The sequence below is a fragment of the Somniosus microcephalus genome, chromosome 25 (genome assembly GCF_052327205.1).
Source record: "Somniosus microcephalus isolate GS21.2 chromosome 25, FLI_Smic_1.0, whole genome shotgun sequence".
Taxonomy (NCBI): Eukaryota; Metazoa; Chordata; class Chondrichthyes; order Squaliformes; family Somniosidae; genus Somniosus; species Somniosus microcephalus.
In genome coordinates this window covers 587,715-613,423 of record NC_141011.1, presented here as the reverse complement: position 1 = coordinate 613,423, position 25,709 = coordinate 587,715, and the positions used below count along the sequence as shown (strand labels likewise).

The 25,709-nt window shown below is 49.7% G+C and overlaps 1 protein-coding gene and 1 pseudogene across 1 annotated transcript; one reads left to right on the top strand and one right to left on the bottom strand.

Moving 5' to 3' along the window:
- Positions 1–2,399: 2,399 nt before the first annotated feature.
- On the top strand, positions 2,400–9,598 carry LOC147100475 (guanylin). Its single transcript, XM_085966754.1, has 3 exons — positions 2,400–2,537; positions 5,704–5,890; positions 7,678–9,598. The coding sequence occupies exons 1-3, from the start codon at positions 2,466–2,468 to the stop codon at positions 7,740–7,742; spliced, it is 324 nt and encodes a 107-aa protein (XP_085822880.1). The 5' UTR covers positions 2,400–2,465; the 3' UTR covers positions 7,743–9,598.
- A 14,610-nt stretch (positions 9,599–24,208) lies between these two features.
- The window catches only part of LOC147100474 (ribosomal protein S6 kinase alpha-5 pseudogene), a 53,335-nt pseudogene continuing 51,834 nt past the window's right edge, over positions 24,209–25,709 (bottom strand).

Below are 25,709 nucleotides of genomic sequence, written 5' to 3'. Positions count from 1 at the left end.
TGGGGCCCTGTATGGTGATTATGCGGGTACTGGTAAAAGCTCTGGCCCTGTTGCAACAGTAGAGCAAGCTCTGGGTACCTCCTTTAGGTGTAATCACGGTATTGAGTTTCATGTTAGTCAGTTTGGGACTCACAGTGTTCCATTCCTGATTCCTCACTGGGGAAAAGTCAGTCTTACTGAATGGCAACTTGCTTTTATGCAGCACCTTTAATATACAAAACATTTCAAGACATTTGATACATGGAAATAGACATAAAGCCACAGAGGAATGAGGATGGGTTGTGACTGAATGTCTGCTTGAAAAGATGGGTTTTGAGAAGGTTTTAAAAGTCATGTCGACAAGTGGAGAGGTTTAGGGAGGCAGGTCCAGAGTGTGGGCCAAAACAACTGAAGACTGAGATACCAATGGTGGGGCAAAGGGAATTGAGGATTCCCAAAAGGCTAAAGGCAGAGGACCTAAAGGTGCAAGGGGGACATTTCAGACTGGAGGAAACTGCGGTGAGATCAAGGAAGATGAGGAAGGATAATGCACACAGCTACAGAGGAAGCAGGCCAAGCTTTCGGAGAGAAGTCTTCTCCTTTGCCCACTCTACCAAACCGATTGGTCAATCAACATTACTGGGGAAATGTTTTGATGTCACACTTGTGACAGCGAGAGTGAATGTTGGAATTTGGGCGCAATGCCCATGATTTTCCGACCATTCGTCGTCAGAACATAACAGGCAGTGCACACCCAAACTTGCATTGTGCACGCTCTGCGGGCAGCGCCCCTTATACCTGTGGAGCCTAACCTCAGAAATCACAGAAATCACAGAAACCACACAGTGCAGATAGAGGCCATTTCGGCCCATCGAGCCTGCACCGACACATATCCCACCCGATCCCCGTAACCCCTACACCAACACATATCCCACCCTATCCCCGTAACCCCACGTATTTAATCCCCCTAACACTAAGGGTCAATTTATCATAGCCAATCAACCTAACCCGCACATCTTTGGACTGTGGGAGGAAACCGGAGCACCCGGAGTAAACCCACGCAAACACGGGGAGAATGTGCAAACTCCACACAGACAGTCGCCCGAGGCCGGATTCGAACCCGGGTCCCTGGCGCTGTGAGGCAACAGTGCTAACCACTATGCCACCGTGCTGCCCTGGGGTGCTGCATCATCAAACGCAATTACTGTAGTGGGGAGTTGGGTCAAGCCTATTCCAGGTGTGAACTTTGCGTTGAACGCTTGTTACATTGGTAAATTACACAACTGTCCATAAAACTGTTCCCTTGCTAACACAGGGTAAGTGCTGGGAAATTACACCCAACATTCATGGGCGGGATCTTGCTGGAGTGGGGCATCTCGTGGCACACAGTTAGTTAGACTTTTTCCTCCACCCTTCAGCATGAACAATTTTTGTGCAGTAGCTTGTTGGAAGAGCGAGCTGATAACGGGCAGAGACTCATAGTACAGCACAGAAGGAGGCCATTCGGTCCATCGAGTCTGCGCCAGCTCCTTTGAAGAGCAATCCAGTTAGTCCCACTACCCCCTCTTTCCTCATATCCCTGCAATTTTTTCTCCTTCAAGTATTTATCCAAATGCCTTTTGAAGGCTACTATTGAATCTGTATCCACCATCCTATCAGGCAGTGCATTCCAAATCCTAACCACTCGCTGTGTAAAAATCTTTTCCCTCATGTTGCCTCTGGTTGTTTTGCCAGTCACCAGTGAGCAGTCCTGCAGCTGAGCTCTTGTTTCTGCCACTGGGGTTCCTAGCACAAGGATCTGCCAGGGGCAAGGTTATCCAGGATAGAAGCAGGCCAAGGCCCATCAGATTCGGGTGCTTTGTAGCCTGAACTGGCAGAGCATGCTGTCGTTGTGCTCTACCTGTCTGGTGTCCTGGGACAGAGGGCAGCAATATCGGCTCCCAGAGCAGAATAGAAGCTATCAGGGACTATCTGATTCTGCCCAAAAATGCAACAATGTTCTAACCCTCGACACGGGCATCCCTTAAGTCAACAAACCTTGCAAAAAAAACAAGCAAAATAGGTCAAATTATAAATAAAGACAAGAAGCTTGATGTTGGCATTCCTGGGTACTTGTGACGATATAGCGACTATTGCAAGAACAATCTCGTTTCACCTGCAGTCCACATATTGAATGAGGCACGTGTACAGGGATTGTTCTTCTTCTGTGTATGTGGTTCCTTTTTTGGGACTAAGTAGTAAAACTTTGTTACCCATTAATGCCACTAAAAGTATACAGCTTCTCCAGGTGCAATCACATTTTATATGTGTTTGTCATTGTACAATGACAGTTTTATTGTACTGTGATATACGGTGTTTACACTATTAGAGTTACGTCAGATGACTTAATTGCCACAAACCACGGCTTTAAAAGCTGAAAGATTGCACAGAGCTCTGAATCAACTTGTTGAGAGAACGCCCAGCTAAACTTCAGATCTCAAGTCAACATGAAAACCCTTTTTGCCATCGTTTTGCTCACCAGTTGCTTGTCGAGTCTTACAGCAAACGTTGTAGTTCAGGTAAGATTAAATAAGTTCTTACACATTTTCCAATTGATTGGGGGACACAGGGCACAATTTTGAAATTTGCAGATGACACGAAACTTGGAATTGTAGTAAACAGTGAGGAAGATCGTAATAGACTTCAAGAGGACATAGACAGGCTGGTGGAATGGGTGGACAAGTGGCAGATGAAATTCAATGCAGAGAAGTGTGAGGTGTTAGGAAGAATGAGGAGAGACAATGCACACTAATTTATACAATTTTATAAACGGGGTGCAAGAACAGAGACCTGGGGGTACTGGTGCACAAACCTTTGAAGGTGGCAGGACAGGTTAACAAAGCAGTTAATAAAGCACATGGGATCCTGGGCTTTATAAACAGAGGCAGAGAGTACAAAAACCAGGAAGTACAGAGGGAGTGCTGCACTGTTGGAGGTGCCATCTTTCGAATGGTACATTAAACCGAGGCCCCGTCTGCTCTCTCAGGTGGATGTAAAAGATCCCATGGCACTATTGTTAGAGTAGAGGGATGTTTTCCAAGTCTGCTGGCCAGCATTCTTCCATCAACTAACACCACCAAATAGAGGTTCACCACTTCTCCATCTCATTTGCTGTATGCAGGCAAAACATTTGCCTGATTTGCTTACGCAGAAACAGCACTTAAAAAGTAACTGATTGGTGGTGAAGTGCTTCAGGATGCCCCGAGGATGTTCTAAGGTTATTTCTTTTCTGAATGCACGCTTATCAAATACCACTCTTCACCATTTTAACGGAGCCATTTAAAGCGAGCGAGTTATCACCTTTGTTAAAATAGTCGAGAGAAGCTTCTAGTATGAGTGCATTCCGAGTTTGTATGATAACAGCGCTGGGATCAGTTTCTAGTCTCTGGAGAATACTTGATGGCAAGCTGGTGAATATGGAATGAATTATCCGAGTGCCATTGAGTCTTCTGTTTAAGTCGGTATAAATTAGAATGTTGAAATGATGTTTTCAGTATTTTAATTGGTTACCATAACATTCCCATAAACACCTGGGCTGGTTTTCCGATGGGTGCTCATTGTGAGGAATGACGCTCGAACTTAGCGCTGGGTGAAAACCCACGGCCCCGTTAAATTAATGATGGACTGAAAATCAGGTAGAGATGGTATCCTAACCAGCAGTCCCTGAGCGGCCGATTTGTATTGGCCCGGTTTGCAATACCACCTAAGATGAGAGCTGGGCTCAAACCCAGCGCGAACTGATGGTGTGAAAGGCCCTCTCTGAGGGACACAATCATCTTCCCTGAAAAGAGCTTGGACTTTGTCCACCTTTACAAGGAGTGTAATAGAGAACCGTGAATTCCATGTCGTTCCAGCAGCCTACGGGCAGTGAGTACCAGGGAGATCACGGGTACATCACCTGGGTGAAAGGTCTTCATATCTGGCTTCACCCAACATGGAATCAACACCTTTGCGCCCCGTAATTGCTCAAGATAGGTTTGGATGGAGGAGGTCCATCGCCATATTTGATTTCACCTTTCCAGTATACCAGCCCTACCATTGCCACGTCTAACTGTTTCTTCAGTGAGTCCGTGGCCTGGGCCAGAGCTCCTCTTCACAGCGTTGGCTGTTCCTTTGATGTGAATTTGAATACAGGCGTTCCTTCACAATACCATGAACAGAAACATGAAAAGGCATTTGCCAATTGGGCAACTATTGTTATAGAAGCTGGAGATCAGGCTTGCAGATATTAGCGGCTGAACGTTTAACGCAGTTGTACGCTCTTCCTCTCCCTGTTATTTTAAACAAAGGCATTAACTCAATTAAAACAAACTTTTTTAACCTTTTCTACCATCCAGGAGTGACTGGCTGTTGTTTGTGAGAGCCGGTAACTTGCTCTTTCAAATACTTTCCACGGTTTAACCCAGTTCAGCTGCCAAAGGATAGCTGTGACTCAGTGGTAGCAGAAGGTCGTGGGTTCAAGTCCCGCTCCAGAGACTCGAGCACATAGTCTCGGCTGACACTCCAGTGCAGTACTGAGGGAGCGCTGCACTGTCGGAGTTGCCATCTCTCAGATGAGACATTGGCCCAGAAATTCGGGTCTCCACGGGTGAGTACGCGCTGGGTACTCACCTGTAAGCCCAAAGGAAGTGCCGGTTTCGTGCATGCACTGCACATGCGCGGGAAACCGGCACTTCCGTTCCCCTGAAAGAAGGGGTTCAGAAGTCGAACGCGTGCGCAGGAGAGGCTGTGCGTGCGTATCGAACTTACGTTTTTCTTGCAGGTTTTCCCGGGAGGGTAAGTCTCCAGAAGTTAGACGTGTAAAAAGCAGTCGCAAGACCTGCTTTTTACAAGGTAAGTGGTGAATTAATTAAAATTAAAACATTTTTTCCACAGGTTTATTATTTTTAAATACTTTAAAGAAAGGTAAGTTTATTTTTAGCCCTGTTAGAAAATGTAATTAATTTTTTCAAAAACTTAAATTATTGTTTAAAATAGTTATTTCATGTAATTTATAGTTTATTTTAAAAATGTGATTTTTTAAACATTTATTTGAAGATTTAGTGATGTTTTGGGGCTTATAGTATTTATAAGTTTGACAGCTCTTCCTGTCAAACTTATGAATGAAGCATTCCCTGCTGCCATTGGCTCTCAATGGCCCACGTGATCCCAGGGGACGCATCGAACTAACTGTGCCCCTGGGATACACAAGCACTGCGTGCCGGCAGTTGGAGCAGGCCCAGGATCGGAATCCCACGCGGGCCCACAGCTCAACGGCCAGCGTGCTAGGTAAGTGCAGGTCGGAGGCTTGCACCCGCAGGAAGCCTCCGACCCGAATTTCTGGGCCATTAAATTAAGGCCCCGTCTGCCCTTTCAGGTGGACATAAAAATCCAGCAGCATAATTCAAAGAAGAGCAAGGGAGTTTTCCCTGGTGTCCTCAACTAACACCTAAAGCAGATTACCTGGTCATTTATTTCATTGCTGTTTCTGGGAGCTTTCTGTGTGCAAGTTGGCTGCCACATTTCCCACATTACAACAGTGACTATACTTCAAAAATACTTTATTATCTGTAAAACGCTTTGGGACGTCCTGAGGTCATGAAAGGCGCTATAGAAAGGCAAGCCTTTGTTTTCACTTTTCAGCACCACTTCCTGGAGTGTTGCTAACTGTGACTAACGCTTGCTGTGTTTCTCTGTTTCCATCAGGTTGGAGAATACAAGTTCTTGTTGGAGGATGTGAAAGAGTTGTGGATGTTGATGGACAAACAGAGAGTAGACATCCCACAGCTTACTGACTCTTTCATCTCTAAACTGTGCAATAACCCTGAGCTACCAGAAGCGTTCCAACCAGTCTGCGCCTCCAGTGACTCGCCTCAGGTTTTTCTCAGACTGAGTAAGTGGAATGTTGATTAAATGATACCTAAGAGATTCCGTTTAAAAAAATAACATAGGCCTAGAAATTCACTATGGCCCCGCCAGCTGGCTAGCGCCCAAAAGTTAGCGCTGGGCGCGGAGCCATTTGCGACCGTCAGATATTCACTTTTTGCGCCCCAAGTCGGAACCGGGCGCTATTCCAGGGTGTGCCCGCCCCCGCTTGGGGCGCTGAAACTGAATTTCAGCGCTCTAGGCGCCGCTGCGCCACCCACTGCGGAGCGGCAGGCTGCGGTACTGCAGGCCTCCTCCTTCTCTTAAGGTGGAGGTGCCTGCAACGGGGAGATCGCCGCTGGATAGTGCTGGCAAATGAGCCCGGCACCACGGAGAAGTGCCGGGTTCGCGGAAAGCAGCCGGCAATGCCGCGGGGGGGGGGGGTGGAGGAGGCCGGGGAAGGAGGTGCGGGCAGGCGGCCGCCGAAAAAGCGGCCGGCCGCACCTCCACCTTAAAGCGCCCCACTAAGGCTACAGTACGGCCCCGTTTTCTGGTCGCTGTTTGCGGCCGCTGCGGAAGAGGCGGCCGCAACAAAATATGGGGATCGGGCCGGTATCGGGGCGGAACCGGGGCACTGCGCACACTGATGACGTCATCAGTGCCGGCGCAGCGCTAACGGATACCGCCGCCATTACCGCTGCGCTGAATATCAGCGCAAACTCCTGTATTGGCGCAGAAGCCCTCTTTAGGCGGTAACTGGGCGCAAAGCTGGCAGCGCCTTACTGAATTTCTAGGCCATAATCCTAGCCAGTTAACATCACCAGGATTCTGTAACTCCACATGAATGAATACTTTATCCAAATCAAGGCATCAGCTGCAAATCTCTTAACTTTTGTTTCATTGAATCATTCAGCCCATGGTGCCTGTGTTAGCTCTTTGAAAGCGCTCTCCATCTCATGCCACTCCCCTGCTCTTTCCCCAGAGCTCTGCTAATGTTTCCTTTTCAAATACATAACCAATTCCTTATTATCCAATGTCTCAGCAAGTTCCATTGCCATCTTCGCAAAGGAGCCAATATTTAAGAGCAGTTTTCTTTTAGTTGAACAACCTCCAACCTTCAAAGCCTCATTGCAGGACACCCGAAGGATGAACAGAACAGGGAGAAGGCAAGTTAAGTAAAGTAGTGGTGATTAAGTGACACTAGGCTTGTGACTAAAATCCCATAGATTGTAGGAGAAAGGGAAGGCTCAGGAGGTACGGAGTCCCACAGCTCGGAGGTCTTGGGAAAGAATCAGTAAGTGAGGATGAGGAAGATTGTATATAATAGAGATCAAGAGAGCAGCACTCAGGGGAGCAATGACTGTAGTTATATCAGGAAAACAGAGTGGGGCACGGAAAGTTACACTGGAGGGATAGAATTTGGAGGATTGGGGGGCGAGGAGTGATCTAAGGATGCTGGAAATATAAGGAAAATAGATAGTAAAAGCGATGAAAAGGATAGAGAAAGTCCAGACTGATTCCTTTGACTTGATCCCTTGCTTGCAGGCAGAGTAATTCAGAGATTTCACTATTTTACAATTTAAACCCATTTAAAATATCCAACTTCAATTATTAACATTTCCTTTATTGCTAAGCTGCTAGACTTGGGGAAGCCTGACTTATTGTGAACTCGTTAAAATCTTGTTCTTGCTCACCATAGCTTGATGTTTCAGTTGACTGAGACTGGGAGGCAGTTTGCCTTGGGCTCGTGGCCCAGTGATATTCTCCAATCTCTGAAGCTGCGAGACAATTTCTCTCTCTCTCTTTCTCTTACAGAGGAAATATCAGTGAATGCTGACATCTGTGAAATCTGTGCCTACGCTGCCTGCAGTGGCTGTTGACCTGGGAGGCAGAACCTTGCAATACATCAACAGCATATATATTCCAAAACTTTCTGTGATTGTGAAGCTGCGGAATTGAGTGAAAGCACCTTGTTTTTGCCCAGACTGACTGAGCCAATGCCATGAATAATTAATTCTATAAATGGTCTTCCTGTTAATATATGTTGGGACCTCTGCCATTGGAATCACTGTTCACTTTCTTCAACAGAAGCAACACAGAGGAACGGAGCTTTGCTGGACCAGACTGCAGCATGTTCCTCCACACCCATTCATCACTGCACTGACGATTGGCTCAGATCGCATCTCTCCCTGCATGCCAATCTCACAAGCTGCCTCTTTTTATCCCCAGTTGCCCACTTAACCCCAGCACTTTCAAAAATCCAGCACCAAATGCACAGGGAAGCTGAGGAACGTTGGCCCAAATACATCAAGAAATAATGAGCCTGCATAACATGTCTACATGTGGTTCGGTCTTACAGTGCGCAATCCTTCTTATCAGCTTTTCACTGGTGTCACCTTCTAAAATCTACTTGTTTATAGTTGTGTAGTGAAGGGCTTGATGAAACTTGTGAGCGACAGCTGGCGAATACCTTTATTTACTGTCATTGATCCTGAAACCTGTGCCATCACCGTTGACGGTTGGCTCTCAATGGTCCAGTTGGCAACTTTCCTCTACACACCAGCTCTGGCCCATCGTGAGCCCCATTAAAACAGCAGCATTACCTGGACCTAAAGGATTGTTTACACGGGCTCACGATACACGAGCAAACCCCACACTGCTGGTTGCTGGGGATTAGACACCGGCCTGAATTTTAATGGGGAGGTGGGTTGGGAGCCGGGGGGTGGTGGGGGGTGGGGCTCCGAAGCGGTCGTGTAACCCGGTAGAATGGGTTCCCCACAGGCCCTGCCAAATTTAACAGCAGGGCCTGATTTGCATGGGATCCTCTGTTTCCTACCCGCAGCCAGCCAGATTGAGAGGTTGCTGTCTGCGGGTGGGTAGGCCTGTGGCACTAGGCCTAGAAATAGGGAGGGATGGTGTGAGGCTGAGGGCCGGTCGGAGGAGAGGGGTGTGTGGGGGGTGGGTTCGTCAACAATCGGGGGTCGGAGGAGAATGGGGGGGGATTCAGAGGGGGGTTCTGGTCAAGATTCAGATATTTAGCACTTTCACTTCCCACATGACCCCAACCTACCCGTTTTTTTTTAGGTTAAAATTCACCCCCCCCGCCCAAATGTAGATCCCAAAGTGACTCCAAGTCAAAGTGGTCACACTCCGAGTCTATTCTCAGTGTTATTGTAAATTTCATTTCAGATTAAACTCCCCAACTGGCCAGCTGAAAAATATCCATTCGGCAGCATTCATGCATTGAATATCGGAAAATGCTACTTTATGTGAAACTTTACTATCAGTCTTGGCTTAAACTTTAATTAATTGAAACTTTGACCGCTTTGCTGTTTTGCAGAGTGCAATCTGCAATATAATTTCTGTAATCATATTGGACTTTAATCCAGCCAGGCAGAGTAGGGGCGTGACTGTGAGAGAGTCGGCCAGTGAGACTGCGACCTCCCTCCCGATTACAAATCGACAAGGTTACATTCCCCACTTTCACCGGCACATCCCTGAATCACACTGAAGATTTTGCTGCTGCCCGCTAGCTCCATCAGAAGGAGAAGAAGCATTAGCAAAGTTCGATGGAAGCAGGTTTGGACTGGCATGGTTGAGCACAGGGAGTGGTGCCCTCACAGAAAGGTCTGTGCCTTGAGGTTTGATAATGAGATCTGTAAAGGTATCTATGTTTATAGTCGTGCTTTTGTAATGTTTGTTAGTCATTTCATATAATAAAAGTCATTGAAAGCAACATTTTGTCAGCCTTGATATGGACTTCACCTTCTGATCATCCAGTCCTGGCACCATTCCTGCTGAAGACTTGTGCTCCAGAACTAGCCGCACCTCTAGCCAAGCTGTTCCAGTACAGCTACAACACTGGCATCTATCCGGCAATGTGGAAAACTGCCCAGGTATGTCCTGTCCACAAAAAGCAGGACAAATCCAATCCGGCCAATTACTACCCCATCAGTCTACTCTCAATTATCAGCAAAGTGATGGAAGGTGTCATCAACAGTGCTATCAAGCAGCACTTACTCACCAATAACCTGCTCACTGATGCCCAGTTTGGGTTCCGCCAGGACCACTCAGCTCCAGACCTCATTACAGCCTTGGTCCAAACATGGACAAAACAGCTGAATTGCAGAGGTGAGGTGACAGTGACTACCCTTGACATCAAGGCAGCATTTGACCAAGTGTGGCATCAAAGAGCCCTAGTAAAACTGAAGTCAATGGGAATCAGGGGGGGCAGGGGGGGGGGAAACTCTCCACTGGCTGGAGCCATCCCGAGCACAAAGGAAGATGGTTGTGGTGGTTGGAGGTCAATCATCACAGCCCCAGGATATCACTGCAGGAGTTCCTCAGGGCATCTTCAGCTGCTTCATCAATGACCTTCCCTCTATCATAAGGTCAGAAGTGAGGATGTTCGCTGATGACTGCACAGTGTTCAGTGCCATTCGCAACTCCTCCGCATGCAGCAAGACCTGGATGACATTCAGGCTTGGGCTGATAAGTGGCAGCTAACATTCGTGCCACACAAGTGCCAGGCAATGACTTTCTCCAGCAAGTGAGCGTCTAACCACCGCCCTTTGACATTCAACGGCATTAGCATCGCCGAATCTCCCACCATCAATATACTGAGTATCACCATTGATCAGAAACTTAACTGGACAAGCCACATAAATACTGTGGCAACAAGAGCAGGCCAGAGGCTGGGTATCCTGTGACATGTGTCTCACCTCCTGACTCCCCAAAGCCTTTCCACCATCTACAAGGCACAAGTCAGGCGTGTGATAGAATATTCTCCACTTGCCTGGATGAGGGCAGCTCCAACAGCACTCAAGAAGCTCAACACCATCCAAGACAAAGTAGCCCGCTTGATTGGTACCCCATCTAACACCTTAAACATCCACTCCCTCCACCACCAGCGCACCGTGGCTGCAGTGTGTGCCATCTACAAGATGCACTGCAGCAACTCGCCAAGGCTTCTTCGGCAGCACCTCCCAAACCCACAATCTCTACCACTTAGAAGGACAAGGGCAGCAAGCACATGGGAACACCATCACCTCCAAGCTCCCCTCCAATCACACACCATCCTGACTTGGAAGTATATCGCCATTCCTTCATTGTCACTGGGTCAAGATCCTGGAACTCCCTCCCTAACAGCACTGTGGGAGCACCTTCACCACATGGACTGCAGCGGTTCAAGAAGGCGGCGCATCACTACCTTCTCAAGGGCAAATAAGGATGGGCAATAAATGCCGGCATTGCCAGTGACGCCCATATTCCATGAACGAATAAAAAATAAATTAAAATAACTTCAGAGTGGAAGGGTAAAAGGAAATTAGAGGGGCAAAGATGGAGTATGAGAATAAAAGAGAATCCAAAAGTCCTGTTTTGGCATAAAATTAGTAAACGGGCAGTAGGAGGAGGGGTGGGGCCGATTAGGGACCAAAATGGAGACCTACGCATGGAGGCAGAGGGCAAGGCTGAGGTACTAAAGGAGACCTATGCTTGGACGCAGAGGGCAAGGCTGAGGTACTAAAGGAGACCTACGCATGGACGCAGAGGGCAAGGCTGAGGTACTAAAGGAGACCTACGCATGGAGGCAGAGGGCAAGGCTGAGGTACTAAAGGAGACCTACGCATGGACGCAGAGGGCAAGGCTGAGGTACTAAAGGAGACCTACGCATGGACGCAGAGGGCAAGGCTGAGGTACTAAAGGAGACCTACGCTTGGACGCAGAGGGCAAGGCTGAGGTACTAAAGGAGACCTACGCATGGGCGCAGAGGGCAAGGCTGAGGTACTAAAGGAGACCTACGCATGGACGCAGAGGGCAAGGCTGAGGTACTAAAGGAAACCTACGCATGGACGCAGAGGGCAAGGCTGAGGTACTAAAGGAGACCTACGCATGGACGCAGAGGGCAAGGCTGAGGTACTAAAGGAGACCTACGCATGGAGGCAGAGGGCAAGGCTGAGGTACTAAAGGAGACCTACGCATGGAGGCAGAGGGCAAGGCTGAGGTACTAAAGGAGACCTACGCATGGACACAGAGGGCAAGGCTGAGGGACTAAATGAGTACTTTGCATTTGTCTTTACCAAGGAAGAATATGCTGCCAAATTCATAGTGAAAAAGGGGGTAATTGAGATATTGGATGGAATAAAAATTGATAAAGAGGAGGTAGTAGAAAGGCTGGCTGTACTTAAAGTAGATCAGTCACCAGGATTGGATGGGAAGTATCCTAGGATGCTAAGGGAAGTAAAGGTGGAAATTGCGGAGGTTCTCGCCATAATCTTCCAATCCTCATTGGATATGGGGTTGGTGCCAGAGGACTGGTAAATTGCAAATGATACAACCTTGTTCAAAAAAGGGTGTAAGGATAAACCCAGCAACTACAGGCCAGTCAGGTTAACCTCAGTAGTGGGGAAGCTTTTACAAATGATAATCCAGGACAAAATTAACTGTCACTTGGTCAAGTGTGGATTAATTAAGGGAAGCCAGCACAGATGTGTTAAAGGCAAATCGTGTTTAATTAACTTGATTGAATTTTTTGATGAGGTAACAGAGAGGGTTGATGGGGCAATGTGGTTCATGTGGTGTACATGGACTTCCAAAAAGCGCTTGATAAAATGCCACATAATAGGCTAGCCAACAAAGGTGAAGTCTGTAAGGTTCAAAAATTTCTGCACAACCCCAAAACAGAAGGAAAGTCATTTAAAAAAAAAGGATTTTGGAACATTACAGAAAAAATCTGTAAAAGGGATAAAAGTGTGGTTGGGCCAAACAGAAGAATGTCAAAGAGTTAAATTACACAGTTTTCCTAAGTGTAAGAAGAAAAGATTTTGGACTGTTTTAAGGAGTTATTGGGCCAAAGGGATTTAAAATAAAAATCCCAGGAAGATTTGGCTTGTTTAAAAAAGACATGTTCAGGCTTGCAAAAGGCTGGGACAAAGGGGAGGCGGGGTGGGCCCCCGAGGTTTGGATATTGAACTGTCTAGGAATGTCCAGGGCCACCCCAGTTTTACATAAGGACAATGAAGCCTGTTTTCCCGCCGAGAATTCGCAGAGCCAGGTATCAAATAAACAGGACATGTCCCCAGGAAAACAAAGGAAGGAACATTAGCCTTACAGGTTACAGCAAACAAACCACAGTCCAAAGCCAATTAAAGAGATTGACAAACGTTTTTGCATTTTAAACTGGTTTCAAGGCAATCCCAAAACCAGTTAAAGGCCGATTAAGTTTAGATGAGCCATCCATTAAACTCGTTAAGTTTGGATGGGCCATCCCCGAAGCTCGTTAAAGTTTTAAAACACATTAAAAATAACGAGCCCACCAAATTTAACAAAGAAACCCGAGATTTGGCGGTTAGATAAGCCAGGCCCCAAATTAGTATAATTGAGGCCTGCCTTTTCAGTTCAACAGTCAAGACAAGAGACAACAGCGAGACAGTGAGACACCTCAAATGGACAGCCAGTCCGAGTTCAAGTTCAGCCAACCAGCTCAAGAGAGAGATCATCATCGGAGACTCGAAGGAAGAAAGAAGAAACAGAGATCGCGGCAACCAAAGGCCTACAGAAACCAACACCAGCCAATATCACCACCAACCAGGTAACATTGGGCCACCGCGACCAACAAGAAACCAACCGCTGAAAAACTCACGAACCGAAGACTTGTTTCCACTCTACAGGCTAGTCTGACTTACCCCTGGGTAAAATTTGTACATAAAAGACCCTAAAACTAGCCCTAACCAAAGACCAACAGCACAACTAACCGCATCTGCGAACAAACCCAAACTGAAAACCCAATGCAGGTGCAGTCTTCTACCACGTCCGAGGTACGGCAGACCCCAACCGCCACAACTAAAGAGAACCCCGAAATCGCGAACCTCTACATCTGTCAAGAAAGTCATTTTGGTGAACATTTCCTGGTCCTCTGGATTCCAGCCTAGCTACTGTAGTGGGGTTGGGAGGGTAAGGGTTTTTGTGTATTGTAATTCTCCCTCGCTTATTTCCGAGTGTTCCCCACCCTTTTAAAGTATAAGTTTTATTGTATTGTATATTTTCCTGTCTCAAAATAAAGATCTGAATTCTTTTGACTAACCCAGGTGTCTGTTGCAAGTTTATTACAACCCCCAAATAAGTCCAAAGTCTAGAACAAAAGGGAGTGGGAGCGATTCAAACCGCTCAAAGGAGTCAGAGGTGAAGCTGACAAACAACCAACCCACCACCCCTTACAAGCCCATGGAATAACATGGACAGTGGCACCATGGATACAAAATTGGCTAAGTGATAGGAAACAGAGAGTAGTGGTGAATTAAAAACAGAAAATGCTGGAAATACTCAACAGGTCAGACAGCATCTGTGGAGAGAGAAACAGAGTTAACGTTTCAGGTCGATGACCCTTCGTCAGAGCAGTTCTAATCTAAATACATTAAATACCATTAACTCACATTCACAGTTAAGAGCAAAATGATCATAAACCTAACTTAAAATGTGGCAGATGATGTTTAACACAGAAAAGTGCAAAGTGATACATTTTGGTCGGAAGAACAAGGAGAGGCAATATAAACTAAAGGGTGCAATTCTAAAGGGGGTGCATAAACAGAGCGACCTGGAGGTAAATGTGCACAAATTGTTGCAGGTGGCAGGGCAGGTTGCGAAAGCGGTTAATAAAGCATACAGGATCCTGGGCTTCATAAACAGAGGCAGAGAGTACAAAAGCAAGGAAATTATAATGAACCTTTATAAAACACTGAATCGACCACAACTGGGGTATTGTGTCCAATTCTTGGCATCGCACTTTAGGAAGGATGTGAGAGGGTGCAAAAAGATTTACAAGCATGGTTCCAGGGATGAGGGACTTCAGTTACGTGGATATACTGGAGAAGCTGGGGTTGTTCCCCTTAGAGCAGAGAAGATTGAGAAGAGATTTGATAGAGGTGTTCTAGACAGAGTAGATAATGAGAAACTGTTCCCAATGGCGGAAGAGTTGAGAACCAGAGAACACAGATTTAAGGTGATTGGCAGAAGATCCAAAGGCGACATGAGGAAAAACTGTTTTGCGCAGCGAGTGGTTAGGATCTGGAATGCACTTCCTGAAAGAGTGGTGGAGGCAGATTCAACAGTGGCTTTCAAAATGGAATTGGATAAGATCCTGAAAGAAAAAAAATTGCACGGCTAAAGGGTACCCTGTGTCCACTGTTCAGCTTCATGGACGGGGTCTTCCCCATCTTTGATCACCCGAATCCAAATTTCTTTCTGATGCACTATCAATTCCTCATAAAAGACAGAGAGTTAGGCTTTTATTAGCAAAGAACAGAGCATGCCTCTCGTGGTTGCCTGGTATCCAAAAGGACAGGGGGCTGCAGAGCAGTCACCTTTATACCCGGGCATGTGGGTGGAGCCAGGGGCGGAGTCAGCTGAGGCATGCATAGGCACAACAGCGTGCAACAACAACAACAACAATAACAAACAGTGGTTTACCACATTCACCCCTTGTTTAAAATTGAGTCCTGCGGGGTGAAGTGTACTAAAAGTTCGTGTAAACTAAAAGTTCGTGTAATTAAGTCTATCAGGTGGCCTTGTATGCCGTCCTGATCGTCGTAGCAGCGGCGGTGATGGTGCAGCATCCAACGCCGAACCTGGCGTCTCGTTGAGAGGTTGTGTAGTCAATGGCAGGTCCTGGGGCTGCGGCATGCCGTCTACAGGGGTCGGGGTGTGAGTAGTGGTGGGTGGCGATGGTGGTGTCTCAGGGGCACCCGAAGGTGCGAGGTCTCGTGTGGAGACTGTGTCCTCCCGCCCATCCGGGTACGCTACGTAAGCATACTGGGGGTAGGCATGGGTAGTGGTGGGTGGCGAAGGAAGTGTTTCGGGAGCACCCGAAGGTGCGAGGTCTCGTATGGAGACTGTGTCCTCCCGCCCGTCCGGGTGCACCACGTAAGCATGCTGAGGGTTGGCGTGGAGGAGGCTCACCCTCTTGACCAGGGGGTCCGTCTTATGGGACCTCACGTGCTTCCGCAGTAGGACGGGTCCTGGAGAAGTCAGCCATGTCGGTAACGAGATCCCCGATGTGGACTTCCTGGGGAAGGAGAACATTCTCTCATGAGGGGTGGCATTGGTGGCTGTACAGAGCAGTGACCGAATGGAATGGAGCGCCGCAGGGAGGACCTCCTGCCAGCGAGAGGTCGGAAGGCCCTTAGATTTCAAGTTTAAAAGGACTGCCTTCCAGACCATCGCATTCTCTCTTTGCACCTGGCCGTTCCCCCGGGGGTTGTAGCTGGTGGTTCTGCTTGTAGCAATACCTCTCGTGAGCAGGTACTGACGAAGTTCGTCGCTCATAAAGAATGAGCCCCTGTCGCTATGAATATAGCTAGGGAAACCGAACAAGGCGAAGAGGTCATTCAGACATTTAATGACCGTGGTACTGGTCATGTCTGAGCAAGGGATGGTAAACGGGAAACGGGAGTACTCGTCAATTATATTGAGGAAGTACACATTGCGGTCAGAGGAGGGGAGGGGCCCTTTAAAATCGCCGCTCAGCCGCTCGAAGGGGCGCGTGGCTTTGATCAGGCTCGCTCTGTCTGGCCTATAAAAGTGCGGTTTGCACTCGGCACAGATTTGGCAGTTCCTGGTCAAGGTCCTAACCTCCTCGATGGAGTAGGGCAGGTTACGGGATTTGATGAAATGGAAGAACCTGGTGACCCCCGGGTGGCAGAGGTCATTGTGGAGGGTCTTCAGTCTATCAACCTGCGCGTTGGCGCATGTACCACGTGATAGGGCATCTGGGGGCTCATTGAGTTTCCCGGGCCGGTACAAGATATCGTAATTGTAGGTGGAGAGTTCGATTCTCCACCTCAAGATCTTGTCATTCTTGATTTTGCCCCTCTGCTTATTATTAAACATAAAAGCTACTGAACGCTGGTCAGTGAGCAGGGTAAATCATTTTCCGGCCAGGTAATGCCTCCAATGTCGCACCGCTTCCACAATGGCCTGGGCCTCCTTTTCGACAGAGGAGTGTCGAATCTCAGGGCCCTGGAGGGTCCGTGAGAAAAAGGCCACGGGTCTCCCCACCTGGTTAAGGGTTGCAGCTAGGGCAAAGTTGGATGCGTCGCTCTCCACTTGGAAAGGGATGGACTCATCCACTGCGTGCATTGTGGCCTTCGCAATATCTCTTTTTATGAGAGTGAAGGCTGCACAGGCCTCTGCTGTCAGGGGGAAGGAGGTGGACTTGATGAGGAGCCTGGCTTTGTCCGCATAGTTGGGCACCCACTGAGCATAGTACGAGAAAAACCTTAGGCATCTCTTCAGTGCTTTTTGGCAGTGGGGGAGGGGGAGCTCCATAAGGGGGCGCATTCTGTCGGGGTCGGGGCTGATGACTCCGTTCTCCACTATGCAGCCAAGAATGGCAAGGCGCGTGGTACGAAACATACATTTGTCCTTGTTGTATGTTAGATTCAGCCACTGGGCCGTACGGAGGAATTTCTCTAGGTTAACATCATGGTCCTGCTGGTCGTGGCCGCAGATGGTGACGTTGTCTAGATAGGGGAAAGTGGCCTGGAGCGCGTTCTGGTCAACCATCCGGTCCATCTCCCGTTGGAAGACTTAAACCCCGTTGGTGACGCCGAAGGGAACTCTGAGGAAGTGGTAGAGACGACCGTCAGCTTCAAAAGCCGTGTACTGGCGGTCCTCAGCCCTGATGGGGAGCTGGTGGTATGCCGACTTCAGATCAATCGTCGAGAACACCCGGTATTGTGCTATCTGATTGACCATGTCAGATATGCGGGGGAGTGGGTATGCATCCAACTGGGTGTAGCGATTGATCGTCTGGCTGTAGTCAATAACTAGGCGCTGTTTTCCACCAGTCTTCACTACCACCACTTGTGCTCGCCATGGGCTGGTGCTACTCTCAATAATCCCTTCCTTCAGGAGTCTCGCTAGCTCGGATTTAATGAAGCTCCTATCCCCGGCACTGTAACGCCTGCTTTTGGTAGCGATGGGCTTACAGTCGTGGGTGAGGTTAGCGAACAAGGAGGGGGCGGAGACTTTAAGGGTGGAGAGGCTGCAAATGGTGCGCAGCGGGCGATTTAAAAGCTGCTGGCTGCAGACTGTGAGTGGGGGGAAGGGTCCGTCGTACGCTAATGTGACACTTTTAAGGTGGCACTGAAAATCCAACCCCAGTAGAACGGCAGCGCAGAGATGGGGCAGGACCAGAAGTTTAACATTTTTGTATTCTGTGCCCCGTACTGAAAGGGTCACTACACAGTAGCCACCGACGTCCGCTGACTGGGCTTTGGAAGCCATAGAGATCCGATGGCGCGTTGGCAGGACTGGGAGAGAGTAACTGCGCACCGTGTCTGGGTGGATAAAGCTCTCCGTGCTCCCGCTGTCAAAAAGGCAGGTAGTGGCGCGGCCGTTTACCGTAATGTCCATCATGGACCTGGACAGTTGATGAGGGAGAGATTGGTCCAGCGTCACGGAGGCCAGCGTATGGTCAAGCGAGTCGATGTGGCCGTCAGATGAGACGGTGGTTGAGTCCGGGTCCCCCGTGATTGAAGTTGGAGGCGTCCAAGATGGCGGACAAAATGGCGGCGCCCATGATCCCGATCCCCACGCGGCTGGGGGAGCCCAAGATGGCAGACAAGATGGCTGCCCCCACGGTTCGCACGCGGTGCTGCTGGCGTTAGCGGTTTTACCTTTGCAGGCGCTGACATAGTGTCCTTTCTTCCCGCAGCCGGAGCAGGTAGCGTTTTTCGCCGGGCAGCGTGCTCTGGGGTGTTTTGCCTGGCCACAAAAATAAAATTTCTGTGCCTTGGACATCGCTGCAGCAGTTGGAGGTGGCGGTCCCATGACCCAAGGTTGCGGCGTCCACGGTGCGGAGCGGTTAGGGGAGAAAGCGTCCATATTCCTGTGGGCCGCGTCGAGCGAGAGTGCGAGGGACACTGCCTTTTTCAGGTCTATTTCTCCCTTCTCCAACAGTCTCTGCCGGGAGTAGTCGGACCTTAGACCCGCAACGAAAGCATCTCGGATCAGTCCCTCCGTGTGTGCTGCGGCTGATACTTCTTTGCAATCGCAGCCTCGGCCGAGTATCCATAGTGCCCGTAGGAAAGCCTCCACCGATTCCCCGGGCTGCTGTCTGCGGGATCTTAAGAGGTGCCTGGCATAGACCGTATTTACCGGGCGTGCGTATTGCCCTTTAAGCAGATCGATAGCCGCCGCGTAGGTCGTCGCGTCCTGGATTAGTGTATAAACTTGGTGGCTCACCTTTGAGGCCAGGATTTTCAGCTTGTTTTCGTCTAGGGTCACAGTTGAGGCTTCCAGGTAAGCCTCGAAGCAACGCAGCCATTGTGCAAATTTGGTAGCCGAACCCGCTTCTTGGGGGTCTAGGTCCAGGCATGTTGGTCTGAGGGCTCGCAGCAGCGCCTGCTGCTCAGTGTTTGGCGCCGTCAGTTGATGCAGCTCCTGCTGTTCAGCATTTGGATCCGACATTTTGTTTTGCTAATAAAATTGATGCGCTATCAATTCCTCATAAAAGACAGAGAGTTAATTAATAGGCTTTTATTAGCAAAGAACAGAGCATGCCTCTCGTGGTTGCCTGGTATCCAAAAGGGCAGGGGGCTGCAGAGCAGTCACCTTTATACCCGGGCATGTGGGTGGAGCCAGGGGCGGAGTCAGCTGAGGCATGCAGAGGCACAACAGTGTGCAACAACAACAACAACAACAATAACAAACAGTGGTTTACCACACTTTCAAAGGTAGCTTCCCTGCTATATACTTAGCTACTAGTTCATCCATAGCTTTCTTCTTTGGATTTCGGTGTTTCATCTTATTTTCCCTTTACGCAGGTCCTGCCACAGGTCGACACTGTAAGCTGCGCTGTCCTATTCTCAGGCTTGTAGTTCATTTTGACCCACAAATTAAAGGGAAATAATTAATGAATCACCCAAAAGATCTTAAGTTCAATAAGGTCGTTTATTAACAGAAAAGAGAGAAAAGAAAACAAAAACGCTTATAGATTTCAATGGCAATACAATGCCTTTCTTACTCTACCCTTAGCAATAAAGATCCTCTAGCAATACAATGCCCAAGTATGTTCTAAGTAAATGGTCATACAATCACCCTGAAGTGGCCAGCTCCTGTTGACAGCAGCTCTCCTTCCCACCCCTAGACTGCAGCTCTCCTTCCCACCCCTAGACAGCAGCTCTCCTTCCCACCCCTAGACTGCAGCTCTCCTTCTCAGCCCTAGACTGCAGCTCTCCTTCTCAGCCCTAGACTGCAGCTCTCCTTCCCACCCCTAGACTGCAGCTCTCCTTCCCACCCCTAGACAGCAGCTCTCCTTCCCACCCCTAGACTGCAGCTCTCCTTCCCACCCCTAGACAGCAGCTCTCCTTCCCACCCCTAGACAGCAGCTCTCCTTCCCACCCCTAGACTGCAGCTCTCCTTCCCACCCCTAGACTGCAGCTCTCCTTCCCACCCCTAGACAGCAGCTCTCCTTCCCACCCCTAGACAGCAGCTCTCCTTCCCACCCCTAGACTGCAGCTCTCCTTCCCACCCCTAGACTGCAGCTCTCCTTCCCACCCCTAGACAGCAGCTCTCCTTCCCACCCCTAGACAGCAGCTCTCCTTCCCACCCCTAGACTGCAGCTCTCCTTCCCACCCCTAGACAGCAGCTCTCCTTCTCAGCCCTATACTGCAGCTCTCCTTCCCACCCCTAGACTGCAGCTCTCCTTCCCACCCCTAGACAGCAGCTCTCCTTCCCACCCCTAGACTGCAGCTCTCCTTCTCAGCCCTATACTGCAGCTCTCCTTCTCAGCCCTAGACTGCAGCTCTCCTTCTCACCCCTAGACTGCAGCTCTCCTTCTCAGCCCTAGACTGCAGCTCTCCTTCTCACCCCTAGACTGCAGCTCTCCTTCCCACCCCTAGACTGCAGCTCTCCTTCCCACCCCTAGACTGCAGCTCTCCTTCCCACCCCTAGACAGCAGCTCTCCTTCTCAGCCCTAGACTGCAGCTCTCCTTCCCACCCCTATACTGCAGCTCTCCTTCCCACCCCTATACTGCAGCTCTCCTTCTCACCCCTATACTGCAGCTCTCCTTCCCACCCCTAGACTGCAGCTCTCCTTCTCAGCCCTAGACTGCAGCTCTCCTTCTCAGCCCTAGACTGCAGCTCTCCTTCCCACCCCTAGACTGCAGCTCTCCTTCCCACCCCTAGACAGCAGCTCTCCTTCCCACCCCTAGACTGCAGCTCTCCTTCCCACCCCTAGACAGCAGCTCTCCTTCTCAGCCCTAGACTGCAGCTCTCCTTCCCACCCCTATACTGCAGCTCTCCTTCTCAGCCCTAGACAGCAGCTCTCCTTCCCACCCCTATACTGCAGCTCTCCTTCTCTCCCCTATACTGCAGCTCTCCTTCTCAGCCCTAGACTGCAGCTCTCCTTCTCAGCCCTAGACAGCAGCTCTCCTTCCCACCCCTAGACTGCAGCTCTCCTTCCCACCCCTATACTGCAGCTCTCCTTCTCAGCCCTAGACTGCAGCTCTCCTTCTCAGCCCTATACTGCAGCTCTCCTTCCCACCCCTAGACTGCAGCTCTCCTTCCCACCCCTAGACTGCAGCTCTCCTTCTCAGCCCTAGACAGCAGTTCTCCTTCCCACCCCTAGACTGCAGCTCTCCTTCCCACCCCTATACTGCAGCTCTCCTTCCCACCCCTAGACTGCAGCTCTCCTTCTCAGCCCTAGACTGCAGCTCTCCTTCTCAGCCCTATACTGCAGCTCTCCTTCCCACCCCTAGACTGCAGCTCTCCTTCCCACCCCTAGACTGCAGCTCTCCTTCTCACCCCTAGACTGCAGCTCTCCTTCTCTCCCCTGGACTGCAGCTCTCCTTCCCACCCCTAGACTGCAGCTCTCCTTCTCTCCCCTAGACTGCAGCTCTCCTTCTCAGCCCTAGACTGCAGCTCTCCTTCTCAGCCCTAGACTGCAGCTCTTCTTCCCACCCCTAGACTGCAGCTCTCCTTCTCTCCCCTAGACTGCAGCTCTCCTTCTCAGCCCTAGACTGCAGCTCTCCTTCTCTCCCCTAGACTGCAGCTCTCCTTCTCAGCCCTAGACTGCAGCTCTCCTTCTCTCCCCTAGACTGCAGCTCTCCTTCTCTCCCCTAGACTGCAGCTCTCCTTCTCAGCCCTAGACTGCAGCTCTCCTTCTCAGCCCTAGACTGCAGCTCTCCTTCCCACCCCTAGACTGCAGCTCTCCTTCTCAGCCCTAGACTGCAGCTCTCCTTCTCAGCCCTAGACTGCAGCTCTTCTTCCCACCCCTAGACAGCAGCTCTCCTTCTCAGCCCTATACTGCAGCTCTCCCTCCCACCCCTTGACTGCAGCTCTCCTTCCCACCCCTTGACTGCAGCTCTCCTTCTCACCCCTTGACTACAGTAACAAAGTTACCTTAACAGCTTCTTTTATATCTTTTCCTTTCAATGGTGGACAGGATGTTACATCGCCAAGGCCTCATTGACCTATCGATGTTAGCCTTAGATCCTGATAACCAATGATATATCGTGGTTTTTGTTTAAAACTTAGCCCACATGATCTTAAACTTCCTTTTCAGTAAATTTCCATCATGTGAACACCACAGTAACAGCTGATTGGCTGGATAGCTCACGCAAACCTCAACCGTCTAACTGGCAAGCTTTCTGATAAGGATTGTTTATTGAAGAGGCCCATTGAGTTGTGTGTTTTCTAGTCAAGGCCTAATCCCTCATTGTTTCCACAGATGTCGCCATTAGCTGCACAATGGCCCGTAATTTCCGATAGGAGACTTCCTGCATGCGGATGCCTATCAGGAAAAAATCTACGCCCTTACTTGAGGGCTCCCGAGGTCCGGCCATTTCCCATCCTGGGCCTCTTCATGATGAAATGCGCAGGGCCCACATATCCCAGGGGTGCATGCGCTTCGCATGCCTGAAACCGGCATTTGTGAGATTCCTATGTGTGTGTACACACCTCATACACACCCGTAGGTGTTATGTTCATAAATAAATAGACATTTTCATTATGAACAGCTAGCTTGAGCTAGTCATTTATTCAGCCATGTGGACTAGTGTTCAGGCATCCATCTTGACGAGTGCCTTGTGGGTAGCCCATACAGCTCCACCTAGTGTACCATTCTAGAATGACATGTTACTGATCATTACAGTAGGGATTGGAAAATACGGGCATGTTGTCTCCATTGTCTTTGTTCCCTCTTGATAGCACCGTCTGGTTTCGCTGCTTTGCCACAGTTCAGCAGGTTTTAATTTTAAAGCAAGCTTTTCCCCCATCAACACCGTTCCCAGTTTCCCAAAGCATGCTGGTTGAATGTCCAGCTTGAAAATTGTGTCAAAAAGCACCTCTCTTCCTTACAAGGTAGAGACAGAGTTCTGCTCCACCGACACTGTCCCATCAAACAGTCCCAGGGCAGGGCCAGCATCAGGTAGAGACAGAGTTCTGCTCCACCGACACTGTCCCATCAAACAGTCCCAGGGCAGGGCCAGCATCAGGTAGAGACAGAGTTCTGCTCCACCGACACTGTCCCATCAAACAGTCCCAGGGCAGGGCCAGCATCAGGTAGAGACAGAGTTCTGCTCCACCGACACTGTCCCATCAAACAGTCCCAGGGCAGGGCCAGCATCAGGAAGAGACAGAGTTCTGCTCCACCGACACTGTCCCGTCAAACAGTCCCAGGGCAGGGCCAGCATCAGGTAGAGACAGAGTTCTGCTCCACCGACACTGTCCCATCAAACAGTCCAAAGGCAGGGCCAGGATGTGATGGAGACAGAGTTAAGTTCCCAGACACTGTCCCATCAAACACTCCCAAGGCAGGGCAAGCATGAGATAGAGACAGTGTTAAGCTCACTTGACACTGTCCCAACAAACACTCTCAGGGCAGGGCCAGTATGAGATTAGAATATTACATAGAAATTACAGCAGAGAAACAGGCCATTCAGCCTAACTGGTCCGTGCCGGTGTTTCTGCTCCATTCGAGCCTCCTCGCACCCTACTTTATCTCACCTATCAGCATATCCTCCTATTCCTTTCTCCCTCATGCACTTATCTAGCGTCCCCTTAAATTTATTTATTTTATTTGCCTCAAACTTCTCTTTGTGGTAGCAAATTCCACATTCTAACCACTGTCTGGGTAAAGAAGTTGCTTGTGATTTCATTATTGGTTTATTAGTGACTGTCTTATATTTGTGGCCCCTAGTGTTGGATTCCACAGAGAAAACCAGTCCATCGATACTGAATGAGAGTACGGAGCTATTTATTATTTCTTTCTGTATACAATGTGTGCTTGGCAATAAATTAGGACTGTAGCAGCTTAATCGGAGACTTGAATGATACTGTCCAGGTTCTAGCTGTCCGCTGGGCTGTTGGGCTGTAACTTCTTGGTTGCGGTGCGTTTGTCATGGGCCTGAGAGGAGGAGGAGTGGGAACTTTCACTGGAGCTGTGCCGTGTGCTGCTGCTGGTCTTCTTCATCTTGTGTCTGTTTGCCAGCGGCGCCTTGTCCACCTTCTGAAGGTGAAAGCCTTCCCTCTTGCAATTGTTGAAGGCGTGGAAGGTTGCCTTGACATACGTGTGGACAGAAACACCCGAAGAACCAAGAATGTCTGGAGTCATATGTGGGGTGAATAACTGCCTGCTGTCCTGAAGCCATTCATTGAAACCTAGGCTCGACATTTTAATCCGTTTATTTGGATCAACCGGTAGGAGTCCTTGTATCAATTCTTTGGCCTCTTGTGATACATTTCTCTAGTCTTCCCCTTCGAAAGAGAAATCCCCTTGTTTTATTTTCCTCGTGATTTCTTCTGCACTGGTGCAAGTCAATGGCCTAGAAATTCAGTTGCCTTAGCGCCGCTTTTGAGGCGCTAGAGGGACTAGCGCCAGAGTTATGGCCAGTTTAAAAATTCCCTGGGGCCCTAAATCGGCGTTGCACCGGTAGCGCTGCGCCGGCACCGATGACGTCATCGGTGTGCGCAGCGTCCCGGTTGCCATGGTAACCCGCCCGAACTCCGAAATTGAGTTGCGGCCGCCTCGCCTGTGGCAGCCGCAAGCAACGTTCTGTCAGAGGTGCCTTACTCCAGTTTGCGCCGGCGCATTAAAGGCCCCGCGGCGGCCGGCCACTTTCCCGCCGGCCGCCTGCCCGCAGCTCCCTCCCCGGACTTCTCCCCCCCCCCCCCCCCACCGGAACAGATGCAAGCCCGGCACTTGTCCGAGGTGCCGGGCTCATTTTTAAGCTGATTTGCGCGGGCCGCGGCCGGGTGCAGCCAGCTCCTCCTTAACGGGAGGAGGAGGCCTGCACGTCCCCAGCCTGCCGCACCGCATCGGGTGCCGCAGCGCCGGAACAGCGCCGCAATGGGGCAGTTAGCGCCCATTGGGAGGCGCTGAAACCCTCCAGTAGCGCCGGCAGCCGTTTGGGCGCGGTGCTACTGAATTTTTGGCGCGCGCAGGGGGACTTAGCGCCGGCACTAACTTCCGGCACTAAAGCCCTGGCTGCGCCAAAACTCAATTTCTAGGCCAATGTGTTTTGCTCACACTGGAATGGAATATTTCCTGATCACATGGTGTACGGGATGACACTCAAACTCCACAGATCGCAGGCTTCACCAGAACCATCATCCTTCAGGAATGTAGCGGAAAGCACAGCCTCTGCTGATTATCCAGAAGTTTCAATCGTGCAAACCTCAAATCCATGATATTGGCCCAGAAATTCGGGTGAGTACGCACGGGGTACTCACCCGTAAGCCCAATGGAAGTGCCAGTTTCGTGCATGCACTGTGCATGCGTGGGAAACCGGCACTTCCGTTCCCCTGAAAGAAAGGGTTCAGAAGTCGAATGCGTACGCGGGAGAGGC